Source organism: Stylophora pistillata, chromosome 9 (genome assembly GCF_964205215.1).
Source record: "Stylophora pistillata chromosome 9, jaStyPist1.2, whole genome shotgun sequence".
Taxonomy (NCBI): Eukaryota; Metazoa; Cnidaria; class Anthozoa; order Scleractinia; family Pocilloporidae; genus Stylophora; species Stylophora pistillata.
The window spans coordinates 28,454,998-28,480,858 of record NC_142527.1 but is presented as its reverse complement, the minus strand read 5'-3'; the positions used below and the strand labels follow the sequence as shown (position 1 = coordinate 28,480,858).

Genomic DNA, 25,861 nt, shown 5'->3' with positions numbered 1-25,861 from the left:
CCCAAACAAACCTTCCTTTTGCTCGCTTCGTTCGCGTCTTCGTATAAACTCGCAAGCCTCGCCGCTTGGGCCATATCAATCGGAGGCTGCTCTCAAGCTTAAATTCTGCAGATTATTTACGCATTTGTCAAGTAACCCTTGAAGGACGCAAGGCGAAATACATCTTTTGATCCATTTGCCAAGAGCCAAGTCAGAAGTTTAAGTTGATCTGTTTGAGGTCATTCGCACAAGAAAGTAGCTTTGTTTAGTGGAATTTCAGAACCTCAACAAGGAAACTAACAAAATAACCACAAAAAACGCGAAATTTTGCGGATATTTAATGCACCATTAATTATCTGACTTCGTTACAAATCATCTTACGTATCTGAACATAAAGTTGGAAAGTGCGTAATGAGTTTGGGCAACTGGCAAACTATACGAGCCGCACAATATGACACAGTACTGGTTGTCATCCACTGGAATCTCTCTTCAAGGGCCCCTACAGTCGGCGCGCACCTTCTCTCAAGGGACTTAAGAACCAACTGAAAACATTATCTAACAACCTTTGTTTTTATTAACTTTACCAAAGGGACTCTTCCAACCAGGAGATATTTTCCTAGTCCCGAAGAAGGTTCCACATCCGCAAAAATTAAATACTACAACATCCAGGACAGGGGGGGTCTTGTAATTAAAGAGGATTCGCTATAGAGCACCAGCCCAACATCGCATGCGCATTTCTGATTGAGCAATGATTGTCTTTCGAGTCAGAGTTTCACGTTCCCAAAATGTAATCAGTGATGCACCCAGTACTTTGATAGAGCGGACAGAATACTTAGGCGTGACACAAGATTTTTGAGGAGAGTACAACGAAAGCAAACCGCGCTCTGAATTCGAGGCTGCAGTCGGAAGAAGTTGCTACAAAAATGGTGACCAATCTTCCCCCACAACCTGGCAACCTTTCCCGAACGGATTCTAGAAACTTTTAGAGATGCTTACAGATCCCTAGCCACTAAATACGATTGAAAACTTGAAGTCTCTGGACACTCTTCATCCCGTATTTATATAATTTCAAAGATTCTCTTGAGTTCGATCATGAGCTGCCAGTCGGATTTCTGTAAATCTTCCCTGAAGTAATTCTTCACAGCATCGATAGACTCCCGGCTTATCTGTAAAACATCGAGAAACAGAAGAGCATTTTAACACACTGAACGTGATTAGCCTCCATGAAATAGAGATGGCAACATAGCAGAAACTTTGATTTGTCTCGCTTTGCTCCTAAAGTGCTAAAATTGCGCAGTCGTAAAGGCTTACATCAGTGACCTGTTCGCATTCGGAGACGTGTACGACTGTTAAATTAGCTTAAATTATCAGTATTTCTTGATTAGGATGAGGGCCATAGCACACTTGGACCCCTTGTTCTTCAAGTGGAAGCCTAAGAACTAGAAAATTCATAAGAATTATGACACAAAAATTGCGGGATGTTGTAAAATTCTACTCTCACCCAAGTCTTCCAGCTATCAAGTGATCTCACCTCAACCAACGATATTCTAGCTATAAGAATTTACTTAAAAAAAAATTTTACTCGAGAAAACTCCAATATTCAACTCACTCGTTCCTGATAAAATCGTCTGCGTAACCCAAATCTTATAAGCTCTAGCTTCTAGTAGTTTTTTTTTTCCGCCACATCACTAAATTCTCTTTTAGTTGTTGACAAATTTGTATATAGGTAAAACTGCAATTCTCCTGCAATTATAGATTGATTACTTGAAAATTATAGTTGTTACAAATAAACAAAGAAATAAAAAATAAAAGAAATTAGACAGCTAAGTAATCTCACCTTGCTGACCAACAGGTCCGTGTGATCAAAATGCCGCCCGTACATTTTGGGCGCCTCCCCTGAAGGAGACTCGATCTTGACACACACCTCCATTCCTTTACGAGCTTCAGTAAGCGGCTTGTGGTTTGCTTCAATACCAGTGAGGACACCGACGTCCAAAAACTTCATAATATACATGTGTAAAGAAAATCAAGATCAGTGCTGCCACACAACAGAAAGACAGGGCGTTCAATAACAGGCTTGAAGTGCTTGACTCACTTATGATGCGCTTCTTGAACGGGCCATGTAAGTAATTATAAAGGGGGTACATCTATCAACTCTACATACTGCCGGGGTTTCAGTAAAAGCAAGTTACCGTCTGTCTTCCGCCGCCGATAGGACCTATCACCGCCGTCTGTTGAGCCCGCGAGCAGGCTCTCGTGTTCGAGTTTCGCCTTGACGCACAGGCGCCTATTGCACCATGGGAAGCCACTTGTAAAAAATAATTTAAAGAAACCCCTGCAGCTGAGTAGAATATCAGAACCATTACACCCTAACATCAGTATGCATATTCTCCATACTGTTCTCCGAACATTTCCTAAGGTGCTGACAAGGAGAATACACTTAACAATCAGGAGCTTCTTAATGAAGGCTGATAGTTTCGAAAGAAACTGTTTGGGGCTGCGTCGGTGGGAGTAACGAAATAATTTGGATATACCAACAAAGTTGAAATGGTAAATTGGCCACCGTAACGATTACAAAAGCTGACGTTTCGAGCGTTAGCCCTTCGTCGAAGGGCTAACGCTCGAAACGTCAGCTTTTGTAATCGTTACGGTGGCCAATTTACCATTTTAACTTTGTTGATATATCCAAATTAGGAGCTTCTTAAGTTGTTGATCATTTCCTTTATTTTCCTGACCTTAATGTGTCATTCAGGGGTGATATTGTAAGGAGAATTTAGATTCTAGTCACTTTTAGGGGTTAAAGGGTTAACACTTTCAACAAGTCAGTCAAGCCAATCATGGGCACGACTCGAGTCGTTCAAACCTACAAGGCGTATCAGAAATACACAAGTTACACAGCACTTTAACGCCTTACAACAACACTGACCTCTTTACTTGGAATCGTTATTGGTGTCCCTTCCTTTATTACACCGGCCTCCACAATCACACCGACGACAATTGGGCCACGAGAGTTAAAAATGTGCTGTGGCATGATTCGAAGCTTACACGGAAACACTGCGATGTGTTTGAACTCTTCTCGCTTCTTTTGTTTGAGATCCTAGTGAAAGGCATTGAAAAACAGTTTAAAACAAACTGTAGGGCCTAAAATATTCCTCGATAACTCAGCTACCATAAGAGATATACATAAATAAATAGAAGAATCGTTTACTGAATTAAAGAGATACTATGATGATGATGATGATGATGATGAACTATGCTTAAAAAACTCGTGAGGGATAAAATCTTAGCCAGGCATGGCGCGGTTAGCTTCCTAAAAAACAATGGCTGGTAATAAGGAGTTCTTGTATCTATTAGTTCTACAAAGGGAGACGCCGAGGTTTATCTTTCTTCGTAAGTCGGCTGGCCCCTAGTGGGGAAGAGGTCTGCCACCCCGGCCTTCCCCTCTTAAGAAAGCAACTTCTTCTTCCAGAAAGGCGCTGTATTTGTCTTACCTCTCTATAGGCTGTAAATTTATCAAACAAGTGATATATGATGTCGGCGGAAAACACTTTCACGCCCAAACTGTCAGCCATTTCTTGTGCTTCTCTTTCTATCCGTACATCAAAGGCCAGGATCACAGCGTATCTAAGAAATGCGGTGACAAACACGTGTCATGTGTAGCAAAGCATTTGAAATAAAAACACGAACAAGCGCGAGCAAAAGAGAGAAAAAACAAACCAGACATAATGTCCTTGGTTAGGACCTGTTATGATTGCTACAATTTTGAGGAAATATATATATATTTTTAGAAATATCAGCAAATAATTTGAAATCACTTTCCGTTTTTCGAAATAAAATTCCGGCTAAGCTTGTCAAAATAAAATTTGAAAAAAAAAATTGAAAAATTGTAGTAAGAGACAGGGGAGTGAATAATGTCCAACACTATTATGACCTTTTACAATGTTTAGACCACTTTCATAAATGGCGGCCGGATTAATATTCTTTTGTTTAAATTTTAATTAGCCCTTCTGGCCTCGTTCTCCAGTTCGAAATTCAAAAGAATACATTATCTCAAGCGAGGCCAGAAGGGCTAATTTAAATTTAAATAAAAGAATATTAATCCGGCAGCCATTTATGAAAGTGGTCTATAACAAGATTTATTACACAACTCGAGCAGTCAGAGGGCCAATAACTAAAATCAACCAATCAAAATGCTCTATTGCCGGTCCAATATTCTCTAAGTATTGGACCGGGCACTGTCCCGAATGGTCCGAATGGTCCCGAATGGTACCACACTGTGTCCCTTTGAACTTCAGTCGTATAATAAATCTCTTATTAATCAAGCTTGCTCGGGACCGTACTGGAAGAATATTGGCCCTCGGTCTTTTTTGTACAGACCTCGCTGCGCTCAGTCAGTACTGTCAAGACCTCAGGCCGATATTCTCCCAGTACGGCCCTTACGCTTGGTTAATAAGATATATGCACACTGTTTGTTCGATACGAATACGTATGTGAGCTGGGAGAGGTGTCAATATTTAACTCCCAAGATCTCATGGCAATTATCCTTTCTGTCTTTCACACAATTCTTATGATGTTAAGTTTGAAGAATTTAGCACTGGATCAATGCTAATTCCCGAAATACAATTTCCATTCTTCTCATCACTTGTCTGCTTGATGTTGTAATGATAATGAAGGGAAAAGTTAGTTGCAACTCATCTCAGGGGTCAAAAGCTTAAGGGAGAAAAAAGATTAATTAGAGGAGAAGCTGCCATGATGAAGGTTTGCGCGGTAAAATTGATAAGGACTCACTGGCTATCGTGCTCCAACATGGTGGAACATTTCATGATGTCCTTCTTGTGAACTGGACCAATGTTTACTCCGGAGTACTGAAAAATAACAAAACAGCTTACCATCTGCGAGTAATAACTAATTATTGAGTGATAGACTTTTTACAAATAAGTAGAGTGATGACGAAAATATAGTAACAGATGATAAGTCATCATTTGACCGAATTACTGATTGGAAAAATAGCTTTGCAAATTGAATAAAAAAAACAAACAAACAAAACAAACGTATTCCTAGCAATACAATACCATACATGCTACTCACGGGAATTTTTGAAGTGCGCAGAAATTCAAGTAAAGCTTCCAGAGATCCCAAGGTAGAGGCTTGTACATACACACCACGGTCAGACAACTTGATAGATTGTAGAGTGTCACGCAATAAAGTGGCCACTTCATTCTGATAACAGTCAGAGTACAGAAATCACAATTAGCCGTCTATAATAGCGACTCAATGGACACGACACCATTACAACCGATTTCTAACGTGTTCCAGGTGTTAACGCTGCCACTATGACTCAAAAACAAATTCAAATTTTGAAGCTGATGTGCATCTACAGCTACTGGCCTACAACCAAAGTAACATTGTCAAAGGATAGTGTAGAAGAGTACATAGACTGAATCTATGAAAGTGAATACTCTCTTTAAAAAATATTATTGATATTTCTGCTGCTTAGTATTTTCACTTCACGAAATTATACTTTTATCCCTCTAACTCTAAGATCTGATGTCCAATTCTCCCCTGTAGCTGCTACACATTTCCTTGTAAATTAGTTACGAGAATTTGGTGTTATATTAAGACAACAACTTCTACCTGATAAGTTTGAATATTCTCCTTTAACTGTTTGCTGGACAATGTACTGATATTATAGGGAGAATTAACATGTTTTGAAATGTTGAAGGGTCAAACATTGCATTATCTTAGAGCAAACGTGAAGCGGGTAACCATGGCGGAAGCACTAAACACGCAAATGGAAAATCAGGGCTTTTCATATACCTTGTTGACTGTAATTAATCATATCACATATCATCAATAAATAGCCGTCGAAAAATGTCACATACCTTCCAATAATCCACTTCATCTGGTTGCTGGGCAACAAACAGTGGTATACCAGCAAGGGCCTTTTCCAGGTCCTTTGCAGCGATTTTAACTCCCTGAGCCCCCTTTAGTTCCTTGTTGTTAATATACTGGTTTTTAACCCGTAACTCTTTGAGGGGCTGAGGCGTGAGAAGGGCCCTAATTTGGGTCACAATGGGACCCTCGATTCCGGCCACAATCACTGTGTCTCCTTCTTTGAGTTTCCCATTCACCAGGATTAAATCTATGGTGGTACCAAGACCAGGCAGCGATTTGACCTAAAAACGCAAAATAATAATAATAATAATAATAATAATAATAATAATAATAATAATAATAATAATAATATTATTATTAACATTTTTTAAGTCTAATAATAATCCTTTATTTACCATAATCACTAAAAATTTACAAAAATCATGTTAAAAGGCTTAAAATGTCTGATAAAAATCCAAGAAAGGCTATTGGATACACGCTTCGGTTAGTAACGATAATGACAACAACAAAAATAACTATAATAATTCGGTTCTCTAGGATCAGACTCGTATCAGACCCAAACTAACTTTGATAACAAAAACGACCTACATATAAAAGTCGCGAAAGCAACTACTAGTTCGTATTAAAAGAATTTCAGAAAACGTGCCTCGAAATTATCCTTATAAAAGTGAATTGCATTAAAAAAAATATATGAAAAGGGAAATGAAACTCTTACTCTAAAAAACTGTCACTATAAAAACAAATTTTAAAAATGTCTAGCCTATATTTGCCATAGCATTGTCAATTAAAAAATCTGTATCGAATGTTTCAAATGTTCTTCTCTTCTTTCTTGTACCTCTCAAACATAAGAGGGCGTATCGTAAGAGCGCAAAGGAGATTTTGGCTCTAATCCAGGACCTAGTGGTAGAGTGTGTTTCACATTTCTTAATGGATATGAGTTCAGCTAAGCGTTTATTGTAAATTTTGCATTCAGTGCCCATCCCTCCGGTGGTACTAAAGATCAGGGGCGTAAAGGATCCTTGCTCTATATCCAATACTCTACTGGCATACTTTCGTTTCTTCTCATTTTCGTGCTGTTTAAAGACTTGCTCAGATGTCTTCTCACGATAGGAGTCAGCATAAGGGTGGAATACCCACACATCAAAGTATGCAGACTTCTGTCGCTCCCAGAAACCTCTGGCTAGAATATCAAGACGAGCATCTTGGGAAGTATTGGCCCCATTATTCAAAATTTCTCCCATAATCTGCCGCAGGGGAGGCTCGATTTCCACATCTTTACATACGGTGCTAAGCAGTGCCGCCTCCAGGTCTCTGATCTCGTTGTGGCGTTGTATCACAAATCCGCCATTTATGCAGGTCATCGCATGGTTCACTTCAAAGATGTCGCCACAGACGCACCAGTTTGGGATGTCAGAGACTTCCCAATTATATCTCAGCTTAAGGGCATCTCTAAATTCTCCTTTATCGAGATCGTATCCTAGGTCTTTTAACGGGATGACAGTGAGCCAACTGGAGGCACCTCTTTCTGATGCTTGTTCTTTCACTTTGAGCGAGTTTGGTGTTAACATGTTATTTACCCTTCAGATTCTTTCAGGGCCTCACGTTTCTTAGCTATGGCCTGGGACTTTGCAGCATTGTTATCTACTTCATCTGGAGTGTGGTGATCTTGATGTATAATTTGAATATATCAACAAAGTTGAAATGGTAGATTGGCCACCGTTAAGATTATAAAAGCTGACGTTTCGAGCGTTAGCCCTTCGTCGGAGCGAATAGGGGAATTGTGGGTTGTGTGTGCTTTTAAAGGCAGAAAAAGGAGCTACGTGATCTTGATGTAAGATAGCTGAGTCAGTGGTCCAGTAACAGTTACTGAGACTTCGTACTCTTGAGATGCCAATTCTACAGGGTTTGCGATACCAAGTCCGCCCAAACGCACTGGGAGAGCAAGTAGGTTGCGCTCTTCTTCATTAATTTAATGATCTGTAATAGCAGGGATTAAAAGATTTTCTATAGCATTCTCAAGTGGCTCAAGTAGATCACTTATATCAGGTAGTGTTCTCAAGAAGTAGGTCCAGCGATGACGCAGTCCTACAATGAATGCAGCATAGTATGCCTGAGGTTGGGAAACAGCGAATTCCGCAAGCTTAGTAACTTGGTTAACCCAGTCTTCTACTTTGTCTCCGACGTATTCTTCTAAGAAGGCTCTAGATCCTAAAACCGCACCAAGGTGCTTGTGTCCTTCAGACGTCACGTTGATTTCAGTGTCGGCAAACACTGCCTTTGCAGCACTTTCTCTCTCCGGCTTGGTGATTAGCAAGCACTTTTTGGCATTCAGAAAGTAGCCTAGTCATGGCACACTTTCAATGAGCACATTCCACCACTTTCTGACCTCAAGAAGTGAACCACTTCCGGCAGCATCCTCGGCGAACCAGCACTGCTTAGTTGCGCTTGAAACTTGTAGTTGTGTGATGAGTGACTGGAGACTCATCACACTCATAATAATAATAATAATAATAATAATAATAATAATAATAATAATAATAATACTAATACTAATACTACTACTTATAATAATAATAATAATGACAATAATAATAATACCGTGAGGGTATGTTACCAGAATGCAGACTGAGTCTTATAGAGGCTTCACCGCAAACAAATCTACCACCAGCACGAGAGTAAGAAAAAGAGAATGTAAGGCAGCAGGGTGCTAGCAGTAGAACAAGGCTCCTTTACACCACTGGTATTTACTACTACCGGATGAATGGCTGATGAATGGCTCATGAATGCGAGAGGTATCACGGTAGACTAGCTGAACTTTTATCAACCAAGAAGGGAGAGGATTACTCAGACGATAATGGCCTCCTATCCCCGAATATCATGACAGCATGAGATTGATTTCCCTCGATGCCTACGATCTTGGTTTCAGGCTTCACCAGTTAACAAATGGTAAACACCACAGCGTACACTATTGAGTTATGGATGCGAAAGAAGCGTAAGAGTCGCTCGAGGCGATAGCCGAGAGCGACTCTAGCTTCTTGAGTGCTTAGCAAACCTCCCAAGTGCATCCATAACTCAATAGTGTACGCTGTGGTGTTTACCATTTGTTTTATAACATAACATTAACACATTGTAGCTAAAGAGTTCCCTTTTGTTTAACAAATCTTACGTGACCAGAAAAAAACAAGCGCGCGCGGAAAAATAGTCTTTGCATTTGCTCACGTCAGCAGCGTACACCCATGGGCAAATGGGGGACGCTAAATTGACCAATCAGAGCGCGCGCTTTACTTTGGTTATGTTATAATCGACATTCAAGACACTCACCTCTAACACCATGCTTTCCATATCCTCTGAGTAGGAGAGCCTCTGCGCCAGTCTTGTTTGAGTAAGCTGCACCACTTGTGAGATGAGGTCTCCCATTCCATCTCCCGTATGAGCTGATGTGGGTACGAGCGACACGTAAGAACGAGCGTCGGGATTGTTGTAAAACAAAGCTGCGTTCAAACCCTGTGAAAAAGGGGAAACGTGGTGTTGGGGTACGATTAACTCCCATGAGTGACCAATACAGAATTTCTCCTTACAATATCAACACAAAATCAAGCAGAAAATGTAAAGAGAATATGGAAAAATATCAATTAGGGGATTATTAGTCGATCTAATACCAAATTCTCAGAACTAGCATCATATGAATTGTATGGCAGACAGTATGGAGAATTATTAATGAGATCTTAGGGAAGACTGGGTTAAAGAGCTCAGTCTCTTTTCAAGTTCGCCATTTGCAATCGTCTCAATCTTATCCATCCTGTGCCCCTTTCCCCCCCCTCCCCACCTTGCGATTTCTTTCAAGCTTACTCTAACCTATTTTGTATGCGACTTCCCAAGCACGCGATAATCTAAAGGTTTGACTCGATTGGCAAGTGGGACACTTGCACGGTAAAGGCCGCGAAAATCACAAACCTGTTCAGAAAACTCTTTGATTACGATCTGCACACGTTCATCAAACTCCTGCTTGGTGTTCTTCTTCTGTTTCTTGATCGTGTCTACGATGCCAGAATTGGGTCCCCGCTTCCATTCGAACAGCCTGTCAACCTTCAAAACGATAGTTTTTTTTTTTTCATTTACAATAAGAAAAAACCTTCACGATACAATCGGCTTCAAGTTGCTACGATGTATAAATTAGCCAAAGAATGCTGGAATGCAGTAGGTATCAAAGCAATCCAGGAGCCTCATTCACAATAAAAAAAAAAAAAAAAACTTTCACATACAATCGTCTTTAAGTTACGATAGGAAACTTCATCACTTGACGAAGGAATTCCGCGTTAAATTGCACGCGAAAAGCGTTCGCGATTCGTGCGATATCGATTTTCAACTGCAATTTACAAGGAATTCACGAATCACGCAATGGATTTTCATAGAATCGCATAATTGAATAAAATAAGAAAAAAGAAAACATCAATAATATAGTTTGTTTTGAGTTAACCAAAGAATGGTCGTGTGCGGTCAGTGCAAAGCTTTCTCACACCCGTGCCCAAATTTTGTTCGGCCACTCTTTCGGAACGTCCTTTATTCGCCGCGGATGCTAACTGTATGTCGTACCTTATTCAGTGCCACTATAAAAGGAGTCTTCCTCTTCTTTAACAGGTTAAGTGACTCGATGGTTTGGGGCTCCAAGCCGTGCATAATGTCTACCACTAGAATCGCCATATCACACAGCGATGAACCACGGGATCGTAAATTACTGCAATATACAACCATACACACCATGAAGATTTAAATACGGCTAGCTTAAACTGCACTTTAATAGTAAGTGCTACCGGTAATCATATTTGGGTTCAACTTTGTTAAAATCTCTCTCCGAGTGGAATGATGCGAGACGTATTCAAATGCAGAAAACATGATAGATTGGTAACGAATTAATGATAACAGCCACTCACAAGTAAACTGCAAATTAAGCAACTGCAGAAAGAGGAGCCCGAGAGTAGCCAAGATTCGACGGGTTTTTGAGCCTGTCTCTCCGTAAAGACTTTTCTTTACAATGAATTTTATCATTGTTAACAAAATTATTCCTTTGATCACAAAACCCTTCTAAAATTTGCCTCGCTCCCAACATGGAGCTTTGTAGCACAGTTGCCAGTGGTGCCTTACCGGTATCAGAGAGGCACTGGTGCCCTACCGGTATCAGAGAGGCACTGGTGCCTTACCGGTATCAGAGAGGCACTGGTTTTCACCCTCAACACTCTAACATCAGTATGCATATTCTCCATACTATTCTCTACACATTTCTTAAGGTGCTGACAAGGAGCAGAATTCCTTCTTTACTTTGGTGATCATTTCCTGTATTCTCCTGACCTTTATGAGTGATTCAGGGGTGATATTGTAAGGAGAAATTAGATGCTGGTCACTTTTAGGGGTGAAAGGGTTAGGGTTCACCAGGTTCACGTGTTCAAGCTTCAATTCTTCTTTCCTTTTTTACGTTCAGTGACAGCTTTTTCAAGGGAGTTTAACGATCAGAATCAATTACACACTTATAATCCTATTTGATAACTTTTTCTGTGATCAACTCGCACGCCATCAATCGCGCTGAGATCAAATCTCACCTAAATGACTCGTGCCCTGGTGTGTCGATAATAAGAAGACCAGGAAGCTTTACGTCAAAAGACTGGAACTGAAATAAAAATTAGAAACAATATCCCTCACAAAAAAGCTGAAAAGATCAATTTACTGCTATCACTTTGTTCGTAACAACTTTTTCCAACACTTGAATGATAATGCTTCGCATTTCACAAAAAAAAAAAAAACAGAAATCACATCATTTGTTCACACTTTTTCAAAAGAAGCACAATTTAGAATTGACAGAAAGCAGTTGAACCGTTAAATATTTCGCTCTTCGAGCCTCTTCAAAAGACGCGATATCTTTTTCTTCAAGGTATCTAGCCTCACCGTTTAAAATTTTCATCTTGCGCGACAACAAATTAAAGCCGCGGGAAAACGACACTGATAACTGCATGCAAGGTTCTTATGACCAGGACCAACGTACAATGAATATTATAAAACATTTATTTCTTACTTCTTTAATCATCTTAGTCTGCTCTCTAATGGCATCTACAGGCACCATAGTAGCACCGATCTGTTGCGTGATCCCACCTGCCTCTCCGTCTTGGACATGGGTATGACGAATCTACAAACACATAAAATAAAACTTCGGTTAAAATTCTATTAAGCCTCCCGTCGATAGCTTTGTGGTTTTTTTTTTACGATCCCATCTCCCCCCCCCCCCCCTTCTCTCTCATACGCCCCAAACCCTTCACCTCACCAACGAAGCCGTGAACATCGCTATTGGTTTGGAATTGATAGAGCTTTAGTAGTACAAGATATACTTACATTTGAAAGCCTTCTTTATCAACTTCCGTTTAAAATATTGCTAGGAAATACAAACTGCACACAGTTTTCTCAATAATGCCAGTTTTTGATGAGCTGCCCAATCATCTTGGAAGTCCCCCCCGCCCCCCCCCCCCCATCCACTTTACCTGTCTTGCGCTCCGGTTGTTTATAGGATTACTAACTATAAAGAGGTACGAGGGGGGAGGGGGGAGAAAGTGAAAAGTGGATTTGTTCCTGGAGTGGATAATTTACCTTGTCTAAAATCTTTGTTTTCCCGGTGTCTACATGCCCTAGTACGCAGATAACAGGAGATCGCAAATTGTCCATGCTGCGGTTGGCTTCTGCTCTCACGCGTCTTTTCTGAAAAAAACAAAAAACAAAAAACAAAAAACAAAAAAAACAAAAGCAAAAAAACAAAAATATGTTCAAAATCTATTTATATGACATGCAAAATTATCATAAATGTTTGTAATTATTTCGATCTTTCTCTGACAATTTATAGTCAAACTAAGTGAAGCGTACCCCTCAGGATTACATTAATGATTTGATTATTTGAATATTGAACCCGCTAATCGTTTCAGGAGCGCAATAACGAATTGAATATTTGAACATGGAACCCGCTAACCGTTTCAAGAATGCAATAATGGATTGATTATTTGAATATTGAACCCGATAGCCGTATTCGTTTTGAAAAGGCGCGGATCATTGTTCAAATCAGAAGTTCATTTCTGATTGGATTACGCGAACACGTGATGATGGATCGGAACCATTTCAACATGGCGGGAAAGGTAAGTTCGAGTGTTGTGTAGAACTTCTTGTAAATGTTGTAAATGGAATGTTATCGAGAGCTTTTTTCGCCTATTTACATCTCGACGAACTTGTAGAAATTCTTGTGTGTATTCATGGTCGAAAAAAATAGTTTACGGGCGAAGTCATTGCAAGACTTTTTTTTTATTTCGTTAATATTTGCGATGGACTGTTTTCGCAGTGTTTTTACAGTGCAGTTCGTTCATTTTCAGGATTCCTCGTCAAATAGAACAATCTTATTGGACTTCAGAAATGGACTTCTAATTTGAACAATGATCCGCGCCTTTTCAAAACGGATACGGCTATCGGGTTCAATATTCAAATAATCAATCCGTCATTGCATTCGTGAAACGGCTAGCGGGTTCAATAATCAAATAATCAATCATTATTGCATTCTTGAAACGACTGGCGGGTTCAGTATCCAAATGATCAATTCATTAATGTAATCTTAAGGGGTACGCTTCACTTAGTTTGACTGTAAGTTCTTAAATCACACCTGTATTCTTTCTCGTACGGTCTCTTCACTTAGTTTGACTGTAAGTTGTTAAATCACACCAGTATTCTTTCCCGTACGGTCTCTTCAATTAGTTTGACTGTAAGTTCTTAAATCACACCTGTATTCTTTCCCGTACGGTCTCTTCACTTAGTTTGACTGTAAGTTGTTAAATCACACCTGTATTCTTTCCCGTACGGTCTCTTCAATTAGTTTGACTGTAAGTTGTTAAATCACACCTGTATTCTTTCCCGTACGGTCTCTTCACTTAGTTTAACTGTAAGTTGTTAAATCACACCTGCATTCTTTCCCGTACGGTCTCTTCAATTAGTTTGACTGTAAGTTCTTAAATCACACCTGTATTCTTTCCCGTACGGTCTCTTCAATTAGTTTGACTGTAAGTGGTTAAATCACACCTGTATTCTTTCCCGTACGGTCTCTTTAATTAGTTTGACTGTAAGTTGTTAAATCACACCTGTATTCTTTCCCGTACGGTCTCTTCAATTAGTTTGACTGTAAGTGGTTAAATCACACCTGTATTCTTTCCCGTACGGTCTCTTCAATTAGTTTGACTGTAAGTTGTTAAATCACACCTGTATTCTTTCCCGTACGGTCTCTGTTTTGCTTTCCTCGTCCTCCGACTCTTCCTCACTGTCACTGTCATCGTCATTCTCCTCAGAATCACTTCCTTCTTCACTTTCCTCACTCCCCTCAGATTCTTCTTCACTCTCGGCAGCTGCATCTATTGGCTCTTTGACTTCCACCTTAGAAAAGATACGATAATTATAATATTAGCTCAATTATAATAGAAAAGATAGAATAATTATAATATTAGCTCAATTGGTAGAGCGCTGCACTAGTATCGCAGAGGTCAGTGGTTCGAATCCCGTACAGGCCTGATTTTTTTCAGGTCTGATTTTCGCTATTGCATAAATAGCGCTCTCTACTGCGAGGATCGTGCAACATACGTATCTCATACCGCAGTTCAAATATATGAACTTCATATATTCATTGTACATAATTATAATATTATAATAAGAAAGGCCTCGCTGTTGATTGAATTTTAAGGAATTAAAACTGGCTTCTTCAAACTTTTCTAGTATTCTACTATTCTACTCTAGTATTCTCCCATGTGGTTTATTAGTTCGGTAAACGATGGGTACTTCTGTCTACTGCTTTTGTAAAATTACTATGAGTTTATCGCTACAATATACAACAGGTTTTCGACCATTTGAAGTGAGTATTTCTGTTGTTTGGAACGTGTTACAATGTTGGTAAATAATCACGTTCGACAATGTTATGTAACGTAAAATAATAGGGGGCCTCTTACAAAATTAAACAAACGGAAAAGCCTTCAGCTTACCTGAACGGTGTCAGCTGGTTTGGTATGAGAATCTACAATAAAAAGTCCATTGTTCAGATTGCTGCATTCTACATAAGCAATGAAATAAAAACACAACAAACACAGTAGCGTCGTAACAACCTACAAGCGAACCTGTATTTAGTGGTCACCCACCCCTTAATGCAGGATTCACAGAATAGGGTATTGTAAAAAACAGAAAATGGAAAACAGTTACAACCATCTTCAAAGGTAGTATATTGTGGTCTACTTTCTCCATCAGCCAGCCCTCATCATACAAGAGCTCAGGCACACGCGTTTCTTAGCTCGCGATTAAGTTTTTAAAAGGTCTTGAGCGAAGCGAACCAGCCAGAGGTACGCCAGTCATCTGGCACTAACAATTATTAGTGCTAGACCACTTGCTGTTCTCTCGCCGTCTACTCAAACTTATTCTGTCACTGAAGAAGGAACGCCTCGAGCTGAGGCACTTATAAAGATAACCTGCTCACGGGCTATTCCTCAATCTTCAATTTTCATTTGTCTCCACTTTTCTTAATGCTCATTTTTATAATATCACAACCGACAAGCGACAAATAAGAATTGATAAAAGTCACTACAATGAAACTGGAAAAATTGAAAGAAATCACTCGGCACTATACAAGTTTACCAGACGAAAGTACAAAAAAAAAAAAAAAAAAAAACTACAGACCTTTAACAGCAGTACTTTCCTCTGATTCTTCATCAGAATCAACCTCCCAAGAATCCTTAACCTAAAAAAGAAACAGAAGCTCAACAGATAACAGAAATTTACAGTTTTCAAAATAAAGACCTACACGCTTACCAGACTTGAATTCAAGATTTAACTCCCATGAGTGACCAAGACAGAATTTCTCCTTACAATATCAATACAATATCAAGCAGACAAGCGATGAGAAGAAAGAAAAATATCGATAAGGGAATTATCAGTTGATCCAATACCGAATTCTCAGCATTAACATCATAAGAATTGTAAGGCAGACAGTAAGGAGAATTATGAATGAGATATTGGAAGTGAAAAGGTTTGGGCAAATCTCAAGCAAATTTCAACGAATTTATTGTGAAGCTTCAGTGTATCACTTTTAACGAAAAAAGCTTTGCATGGCATTGGAATGAGGCCCCTTCCAAATGGAAATACTGCAGGATTTCTAGCAAGCCGGTATCTCGGTATCTTGTTTCTACCACAACGCGATTTCCGCAGGGCACTCGTCCCCTAACGTTGTGATTTTCATTCAGAAAATCTCGAATTCGACTTCGAATTACTCTTATAATAAAATAGAGGACAAAATTACTGAATGCTGATTGTCAATGAAGAGGGTATTTTTTCTTAATTTTGCTTGAGAAGAGGGCAAAATTACTAACTCATGATTGGTACTCAGGTTGCCTAGCAACAGATAATGCTATCGAAAAGTTGTTGCTGAAGATTTTCTATAACAATGGCGTCTCGTTTCGGCAAAAGCGTTCATTCGCCTTGAGGCCCTGAGCAACGCAAGCGATAGAGAGGTCCTGAGCAACGCAAGCGGTAGAGAGGTCTGTAAAGGGCCACTACAAATGATAATAGCGCCAGATTCCCGGCGAACCTCTCCCCGACTCGTCTCAAATCTTCTCGCGATCGAAGAAACACGCGTCCTGCAGCGCTGAAAATAGAGAGAGATTTTTCACCGCGTTTACTTGTAACGCGAACAGCAAGAGTGACCACGTGATAACGTTTTTCCCGCCATTTTTTCACGTTTGCTGGATGCACTTTGCCGTTTCTACGTGAAAATAACCCCTTTCGCGTTTGAGGAAATAAGTCATACAGGAGCGCCTTCCAATGCACCATGACGTGAGCTCACGCGAAGCTTAAGCAATAAGATTCACGCCATTTTACGTGAAACGTGAAAGGGCAAGTCGACGTTTGCCGTTTCACGTAAACGGGGTATTACATCTCTTTGATGGAACAGAGAATTAACTCTGTGCCATCATTTAGAGTTAACTCTCTGTTCCATCATTTGTGTTCATAGTGCTACGCGGCACAACATTTATATGTACCCTTACTAAATCCCTTCCATGAGGGCCTTAATTCGACAACCAGAGATGTGTCCAGAAATGCAAGCAGTGACGAAAATCGTAGATTTGACGAAATTTGTCAACCTGTGGAAATTTTGTCAAAAGTGACGATTCTGACAGAATTTCGTCAAATCTGCCATTTTCGTTACCGCTTGCATTTTCTGGACATAAGTGGAGATGACAACCACACTCAATAAGTGACCACCTTTCTTACCTCATCTTCTTCCTCGTCGTCTTCTTCTTCATCTTTGTCTTCTTCTTGTTCATCGTTTTCATCGTCATCATCCTGTTGCTCTGCAGAGGATAAGATGAAAAACAATTACTTTCTAGAACTAACAGTCCAAACGTACCTCTCGACATCTCAGTTACGAAAAAATGTTTTCATATTAGCTCTAGAACTCCCAGAAGTGATTAACATGTAACTTCTCCCGATAAAATCAATACATTATTCAGGAAGTAGGTAAGGAGAATACTCAAACTTATCAGCTTAAAGTTATTATCTTGATCTAACACGAAATCCTCCTAACTAATTTACAGGGAAATGTGTGTCAGCTAGAGGGGAGAATTATAAATCAGATCGTTGAAGTTAGTCTGTAAGTAGTCCCTACCTTCAGATTTCTTGTCTTCCTCTTCAACAGTTGTCCCTTCAGTTGTTTCAGCTGTTGGGTGAAATGTAATTATCCAACGTTATGATGAAGTTATTTTTTTTCCCCGTTTTTAAAGTCTTCAAACCTCAAGTTTTGTTTTTGTTTGTCTCACTTAAAGTCAGAAATTTAAGAGAATGGAAAGTAGAAATGAATTGATTTGAAATTAATTTTCTTGAAACAAGGACCAGAAAAATTTAAACCACACTTTAAGTTTTAACTAAAGATAAATTTTGAAACACAACATTCTTTTCCTTACCAATATCCTCAGCCTCAACCTGCACTGTTTCTTCCTGATCTTGTTGCTGCTGCTGCTGCTGCTGTTTCTTAGGTTTTTTTGTACCATACCTCACTGGCTTCCTTACTCCATCTTGCTCTTGTTGATTCAGTGCCGGAATATTGATTAGACCTACAATTTGAAAAGTTATTTACAATGAGCATCATTTCCTTGATCCCCTTCGCTTGAGAATTCACTCTGCACAAGATTAACTCCAATTCTAAAGCAGAGTTTCTTTATTTCTTAGGTACCTTGTTTTTTCATTGAGTCCAGCATGGCTTGGGCTTGTGCTCGTTGTTGCCGCTGTGATTTAGTGAGGAGTTTTCCTTCCTTTTTAAGCCTCTCTTTCTTCTCCTACAAATTGCCATTAATTTAAAAAATTTTTCCAGTGAAAAGAGTGCACACACTGTAAACTAGTAATAATAATTCATAATCAATTTATAATTATAATTTATTAGCTTCGCTGACAGAAAGGGACTCTGCAAAGGCTTGCGCCAATTACTGCGGGCCCAGTAAACAGGCCAGACCACATCACAGTAATCTCGTGAGTGGGTTCTTTAACGTCCCCTGCCTAACCAAATTAACTAATTAATAGATGCAGGAGATGGGACCTACCATTTATTTGTCCTTATCCAAGAAGACTAGAATGTCTATTTATTTCGTGATGTTAGAAAGGTAGTACATTCTTCTCAATTATTTTAAGACCTTGAGTGTTGGTCCGGCCGGGGCTCAAATCCTTGACCTCCCGCACAACAGTCCGGCTCTCTAACCAATTGAGCTCACCAGGAGGCAGTAAGATGGATGGGAAGTGGTGACCATGTGTCACCACTGTATTCACTCTTTCACTCCCAGAAGTGATTAACAATCAACTTCTCCCTAGAATAACCCTTCACTATCCAGCTAACAGGTAATAAAAATACTCCAACTTTTTAGGTAGCAGTGTTTATTTTGAACTAACACCAAATTCTCGTAAATAATTTACAAGGAGATATGCAGCAGCTTCGTGGGGGAATAAGAGAGTTTAGGAGTTAAGTTAAGAGTTAATAAAGATGAAAAGCACACCCATGTACATGTACCTTCTCTTTCTGTTTTTTCTTCTCTTTCCTCTCCTGTTCAAGTCTTAACTGTTAAAAAAATAATGACAAATCAATATGTTAGTATTGATCAGTGAGCAAAAACTCAAAAGCAGGTCATTCATTAATTCTTAGTTATTCTAATTGTATTTTTCATAAAAATATTGCAGAAAACGACTGGCATTCAGGGGTTTCATTAAGGGCCGGGCACCGGCCAAATTGACCGGTTGTAAGGACTGTTTTGCCCACCTGGTTTAACAATCTGGAGGAAGGTTTATCTTATAAAGAAGTTTAGTTCAAAAAGTTTTGCCCGCCTGTGAAAACCAGTTGCCCTCCTGCTGATAAAATTAATGAAACCCCTGGGCATTTAATCAATTACTTGACTACTGTAGTTAGAATGACATTGATTTTAAGAGAGTGTTTTATCCATAAAAAAACCACGGCAATTAACATAATTTACACATGCCAAGGAGAGTATACCTACATGAGTGTATCAGTGCAGCAAGTAAGCAAGAGTGCACATGTCAATTAGCTGAGATGAGAGGAAGGGTTAGTTTCTGGGGGAAAAGGTAGGTTTAGGAGGAACCCCCCTCTCTCTTAAAGATAATAATATGTTAATAATAATAATAATAATCATAATAATAATAATAATAATCATCATCATCATCATCACGACACATCAATAATAATTATATTATGACATTGAGCAGCTTAGACATGTGGCTGTGTCTTAGCCAGATGCTCCAGCACCAATATTGCCAACAGTCTGTTGTGCAGTTTGGTTTGATAGTAGAAGACAGAAAGTTACCTTCTCAAGTCTCCTGTTCTCTGCCTCTTCAAGTGCTCTTTGTTTTTCCTCTTCTTCTTGTTTTCTTCTTTCTTCCTCCAACTTGAGTTTCTCCAGCTGCTCCTGCATCTGTTTCACCAATGCTTTGTTGGGCTTCTTTGTTTTCTTCTCTTCTTTCTCTCCTTTTTTCTTCTTTTTCTTTTTCTTTTTATCCTTTTCCTCTCCATCCTCTTCACCTTCTTGGTCTTCACCATTGTCTTCAAGGTTATTAACAGGTGCTGTCTGGTCGGCTTCCATATTACCAGCACCTTGTTAAAGAAACGAGTTAAAAAACGTAAAACAACAATAAAAAATGTTCAGCAGAAGAAGCAATTCAGCCACAAATTACACATAAATTCATAACATTTGAGAGTCATAGAGTCTCACAGAGTAGTTTTCAGTTGAGCCTGGTGAAACAAAAACCAAAGTAATCGCAACAGCCAATTGGAGTGAAGGTCAACATCATCATTAACCAACAAGAACTCAAGGCAAAATTAAGCAAACTGCACAGAATGTAGTAATACAGTAACTAAAGTGCCCAACATGTTCTGATACTTCACCTGCTCCCTTATCTTCACAGCTGGGTTCTGCTTGGGTTTCACTATTTCCTTCCCCACTTTTGTCCTCCTCCTTGGCTTCTCCTTTAGTTACCTCTTTCGTAGCTTTTGCTTTTGCCTTGGCTTTTTCAGCTTCCTTTTTCTTTTTCTCCCTTTCTTTCTTTTCAGCTCTCTTTTGTGCTGCTGTTTTTATTGTTGTACCAGAATCATCAAGAGTAGTGTCAGGTTTCTGTGCTACAGTATCTGGCTTCTGGACAGGTTTCACTTTCTCATCTCCTGAATCGTCCTCCAAATCTAGGTCAAAATCCTTTTTGTCTTTTTTTTTCTTCTTAGACTTTTTAGAAGTGGTGACATTGGATTCATCTAAAATCTCATCATCATTATTTGTATCCAAAGTATCATTTTCACTTTTGCTATCATCCTTGGAAGTGATTTGTTCAATTTCTGCTTCAGTCTCAAATTGTTGCTTTTTCTTGTCTTTTTTGTTTTTCTTTGAACTTGTCACTGTTTCCAATACATCTTCATTTCCATCATTTTCCACAGCCACATCATCTTCAATATCAAGACCTTGAAACCTGCCACCAGCATTTTTCTTTCCCTAAGGAAACACACAAGTTCCATAATTTATCAAATTAATGAATAGATTCCACATTGCTTGTGTCTGTTCAGTAATACATGTAGATCACAGATGACGTGAAGAACAAGAGCGGCATATGAAGGACAGCCAAGCACGTCACTGATTTTCTTACCACATTTAACAACAACAACAACAACAACAATCTTAATTTGTACTCACTCTTGCTCAGAAAAAGTTACAACAAAGAGAATATAAAAAGTATAAGTTAGAGTACTGGCTGCCTGCGATAACCATAGGGGCTAGCAGAGCCAGGCAGCTTCTGTGCATAATCTATAGCTGAACAGACCCACAACAATAAGGAACTCATTTGTTTTACGTAATAAAGAAGGAAAAATGTTTTTTTTAATGATGACGTCATCTATGCATCTGTCCTCCAATCGAGCATGAGTAAAAAAGAAAAAAACAATAAAAATGAGTGTGTAATTCTACTAATTATATTTAACAATTACTCGCATAGGCGAGGTAAAAATCGTCGAATAATCCCCAAGACGAAGTCGAGGGGATTATTCGACAATATTCACCGAACCTGAGGTGAATAATTGTTTTAGTATAATTTCAGAGCTGAACAACAGAGAAAAGTCTAAAATCATAACATTTTAGTGACATTTATTAACATTTTAGTTTAACATTTTATAAAAACCGCGCGGAGCGGTTTATATAGCGTCATATAAGGAACCGCTCGACCAATCAGATTGCCGGAAACTCTTTGTTCAGCTCTGAAATTATACTAATAAGTCTTATTACAACCATGTCAGACTAAAATAACAAACATGCCACAAATTACTCATTGTATTCCAAGACATGGGAAAAATAGATCTATAAAAGTAATAATTATAGTTATCAATTCTAAAAGAGACTGGTACATTTCAAAAGAATGTTTTCAAAATTTATGTAGAGTGCCATCTAATTAAAGCATCTTACCTTAGTTTCACTTGCACCATTTTCTTTATCTGGTCCATCACCCTTTAATGATTCAAGATCATTAAGCACATCATCTTCCCTGAAAATGGTTTTTGCATAAAATTAACTTGTAAATGATCTACTTCTCAGCAAGTCAATGACAATTCCCTTTTATCCAGACACACTGCAGTGTACCATGCACCAAAATTGAAGTGTGGTTTTTGACATAAGAATGTTGTGCATATGCTGTATACACTGTATGTAATGCTGATCAGAAATGAATTACTAATGTACATTAAAGATGCCTTCCAAGGAACATTGCCCAATCTTTAAGCTAAAAATCTAAAGATCTATAATCATTAAAGTGCACCTAAACCCCCAATTTTTTTTTCGCTTAACAAAATAAAATTTTTTTTATTTGCTCAAATCTTCAATTTTCTGTGCCTAGTCAAAATACGGAAAATTGGCCGCCATCTTGCCCCATGACCGAGTTTAAAGAGGAATGGCTCTAGCGGGTAATGTGACGTCAAATCAAGAACACGAAAGTCTGCATTTCACACATTTTCACTTGTTTGGGAAGGTTGTAGTCGATATTGTCCGAAAATATGCCGACTAAGTGTGTTGTAGGAGGATGTTGCAATGTGCGAAATTTGTAAGAGGGTATTGCGCTTCATACATTCCTCATACTACACACCTCGTCAGCATATTTCGGACAATATCAACAACAACCTTCCCAAACAAGTGAAAATGTGTGAAATGCAGACTTTTGTGTTCTCGATTTGACGTCACATTACCTGCTAGAGCCATTCCTCTTTAAACTCGGCTGTGGGGCAAGATGGCGGCTGATTTTCTGTATTTTGACTGGGTACAGAAAATTAAAGATTTGAGCAAATTAAAACATTTTTGCACAGAAATACTCCAAAAAATAAGCTTATTTTGTTAAGCGGAAAAAAAATTTTTGGGTTTAGGTACACTTTAATGGTTAATAACCTACCTGCATACAAAAAAACCTCAGAGACATAACAGTTTTCATGATTTCTGCCTTAGACTGAGACAATTCACTATCAGTGACACTTCAGGATACAGTTACTCTCCATGGAGTGTCTCACAAAAGTTAGAAAGGTTGCAAAAAAAATCATGGCATCATAAGCACTATATATAGCCTTGTACCCAATGCATATCAGGTGACTGATACTCACTAAATTTGTCAGCTGATAGTCAATAAATGGGTGCAGGGCTAAGAAAAATTGAAGGGAGCCCAGTGCTCTGAAACTGTGAAATCCAGGGTGCTCAGCATATGCTTTTTTTGAAAAAGCTAAGATTCCTGAGTCACCCAAGAACAAAAGTAAGGCAACAGAGTAGGGTTTTCCTTTTTGGCCGGTGACTGGCAATTTTCGCCGCCTGCGAACGGCTCTGTCGCCGGCAACTAAAAGAGTCCTTGCTGTTATATAATTGAAAATATTTTTAGATAAATAATTAACGCTTTGTATGTTGCCTGACAATGATGTATAAGAAACGGAAATCGATGAAAAGTACATATTTCAGCAAATAACGAAGAAGAATTTTTACGCGTGTACTGGTACGTGACATTGTTACACTATGTAATTACCTTCGCACTCGCACAGCACGCACAACTATGCATTCACATAAGCATGAGCACCGCACTCTGTATAAATTATAGTGATCTTGTAATGAATAAAAAAGTTGTAAGTTTCAACATGGATCTGAGCAAACAACATTCATTACAAGTTTGCGAGGTCAAGTCCTGCATCACTGGCATCCCTTCAAACTTCAAGGTACATATTTTATTCTATTTTTGCATTTAAATAAATTACTATTTGAAAGGTCAATTATTTTCTTGACTTATCCACTTTTAACTGTTTTAGTTAGAACAGATATACTTTAACTAAGAACTACTTATTCTCACCAAGCGAAAGCATAAATATTATCTTGGGTCAAGTTCGAAGTAAAGTAAGTCTCAGCTGATCGTGCGGGATATGATTGCGAAATATTTTCTGTGATGTTCGTATTTTTGTTTACCTTTGATTTCTGTGTCAATATATCTTGATGTGAAATTCCTCCAGATCGATTCGAGTGTTGTTTTACATTAATATTTATAAGTAATGTGCCCGGTATTGCCCGTGGGATGAACGAGTGCAGATACAAACACAGGTAACCCAGACTCACTCTTTGTGTCGCGTACACATGGTTAAATAGAGAGAACATATGGGGCGAAGTTTAGGTCTGGAAATTTACTTGAAAATGGAAATAAAAATCAATGAAACTTACCATGTAGCGATTTGTGGTTGTCCTTAATATGTACACGAAGTTTTGGGAAAAATACTCTTGAAGAAGAAGCCTTTCGTATTTGCTTAATTTAAGCACCCAAAATGTACCAGATTGCGTCTCTGAGCACTCAAATTTTCAAAATTTCCCAGAGGGCATGTCCCCGGACCCCCATAGTTGTTCGTGCCTTTGGCACTTAGGTTGGGTGCTACGCACCCAAATTATCTCTGTCTGCTTCCCTTTCATCAACTTCAACTTTCTTTGAAAAGGAAAACCCTGCAGAGGCCACTGGGTGCTGCTAGACCACAGCCCTGGGATGGTCATTTAGTCAGAAACTAACTGACATTCAACTAATAGTTGGCCAAATGGTGGATTAGTTGAGAGTTCAAGACAATATGATTCTAAGCCAACAATTAGAAGATTGTAAAGAACTTGACTGTGGGCTGATTGTCAGTGAAAATTAACCTTCCAAGGGCTGAGAAGGCAAATCAGTGAATAAACCATAATTAGAGAGACTGGCCCACAACTGAGTAAAGCAATCATTGTGGATACCATTGTTGGTTTCTTTTTAAAAACTATTGCAAGAATGTCTTGAGACTGATTAGGCATAATGAGTTAATCCTATAGTTGTTCAGATTATTTTACCATTGATCAAGGGGATTGTGTGCAGCTAACAAGATTATTTGGTTTAGTCAAATTAACACTTCACTGCCAAGATCTCACAACTACTACTCCTTACTGTCAGCCATATGATTCTTACAGTGTTACTTTAGAGAACTTGGTATTGCATCAACTAATAAGCCCCTAATTGATATATATTTTTTTAACACTTGTCCGCTTGATTTTGTATTGATATTGTTAGGAGAAATTGCGGAAAGATTTCCGTATAACCCCATACCAATCAAAAACAAAGCCGTAGTCCCAAAGGAAATCTGTTGTTTTGCCTCTGCTTTCCTTTATCCACAAATTGAATGCATAATGAAGTATGAGGTTATAAGGAAATCTTGCCGAAAATTAATTGCTCATTCATAGGAGTTAAGGGTTACTTGATAGCTAACCAAATAGTTGGCATAAGGTTGACCAACACTAAACCAATTGTCAGCTGATGTCTGCATGGCCCAATCATCAGCTGATTTCTTGGTTGAGAAACTGTCAGAGTAATTTGAAGCTTCAATTGCTATTACGAATCAAAAGCAATATAAAAGATCTTTGCAACACATGACAAAAAGTACATCAAGCTAGTAATAAATTAATAAAGATCATTCTCACCAGTCGGCGTCTTTCTTTTTCCCTTTCTTTGGCTTCCCCATCCTAGTCTTGTTTCACGTCGCCGTACGTTTTCGTAAATTACACTGTCTACTGTATCATGTGGGGGATAATTCACAACACAGGAACCAAGTCAAGATGACTGGCGCTATCTCTTTGTTTGTGATTCAGATATTCTTTCAATATCTGCCACTTCTTCAAGCTGTATAGGCAAGAACGTCATTTAAAACCAAAGACGAAAATAAATCTATGATTAAGAGCTCAAAAGGGGTTGAATATGGCCCGTAAAACTACTAAATTTTCAAAATAGAATCCGCGAAAAAAGTTATTGCATGTGAGATTGGTAAGATTTTCGTCCTGTTCTTCCCCAGTCCATCCCTCGGAAATCTAATGAGATCCCAGAGTTCATCACCCGCTCA

General features: G+C 38.8%; 1 protein-coding gene across 2 annotated transcripts; it reads right to left on the bottom strand.

Moving 5' to 3' along the window:
* Positions 1-301: 301 nt before the first annotated feature.
* On the bottom strand, positions 302-25,820 carry LOC111338678 (eukaryotic translation initiation factor 5B). Of its 2 annotated transcripts, none has more exons than XM_088733216.1 (25): positions 25,446-25,820; positions 21,912-21,990; positions 20,357-20,951; positions 19,779-20,065; positions 18,974-19,021; positions 18,149-18,251; positions 17,880-18,029; positions 17,585-17,635; positions 17,191-17,270; positions 15,601-15,661; positions 14,916-14,983; positions 14,146-14,316; positions 12,505-12,612; positions 11,939-12,049; positions 11,469-11,536; positions 10,468-10,609; positions 9,829-9,960; positions 9,196-9,378; positions 5,862-6,155; positions 5,068-5,199; positions 4,768-4,844; positions 3,471-3,603; positions 2,906-3,076; positions 1,817-1,978; positions 302-1,145 (listed from the first exon to the last, which is right to left on the bottom strand). In XM_088733216.1, the coding sequence occupies exons 1-25, from the start codon at positions 25,484-25,486 to the stop codon at positions 1,038-1,040; spliced, it is 3,555 nt and encodes a 1,184-aa protein (XP_088589342.1). In that variant the 5' UTR covers positions 25,487-25,820; the 3' UTR covers positions 302-1,037. The 2 variants fall into 2 exon arrangements, with proteins under 2 accessions (XP_088589342.1, XP_088589343.1); XM_088733217.1 differs by having other exon boundaries at positions 14,916-14,947.
* Positions 25,821-25,861: the final 41 nt, after the last annotated feature.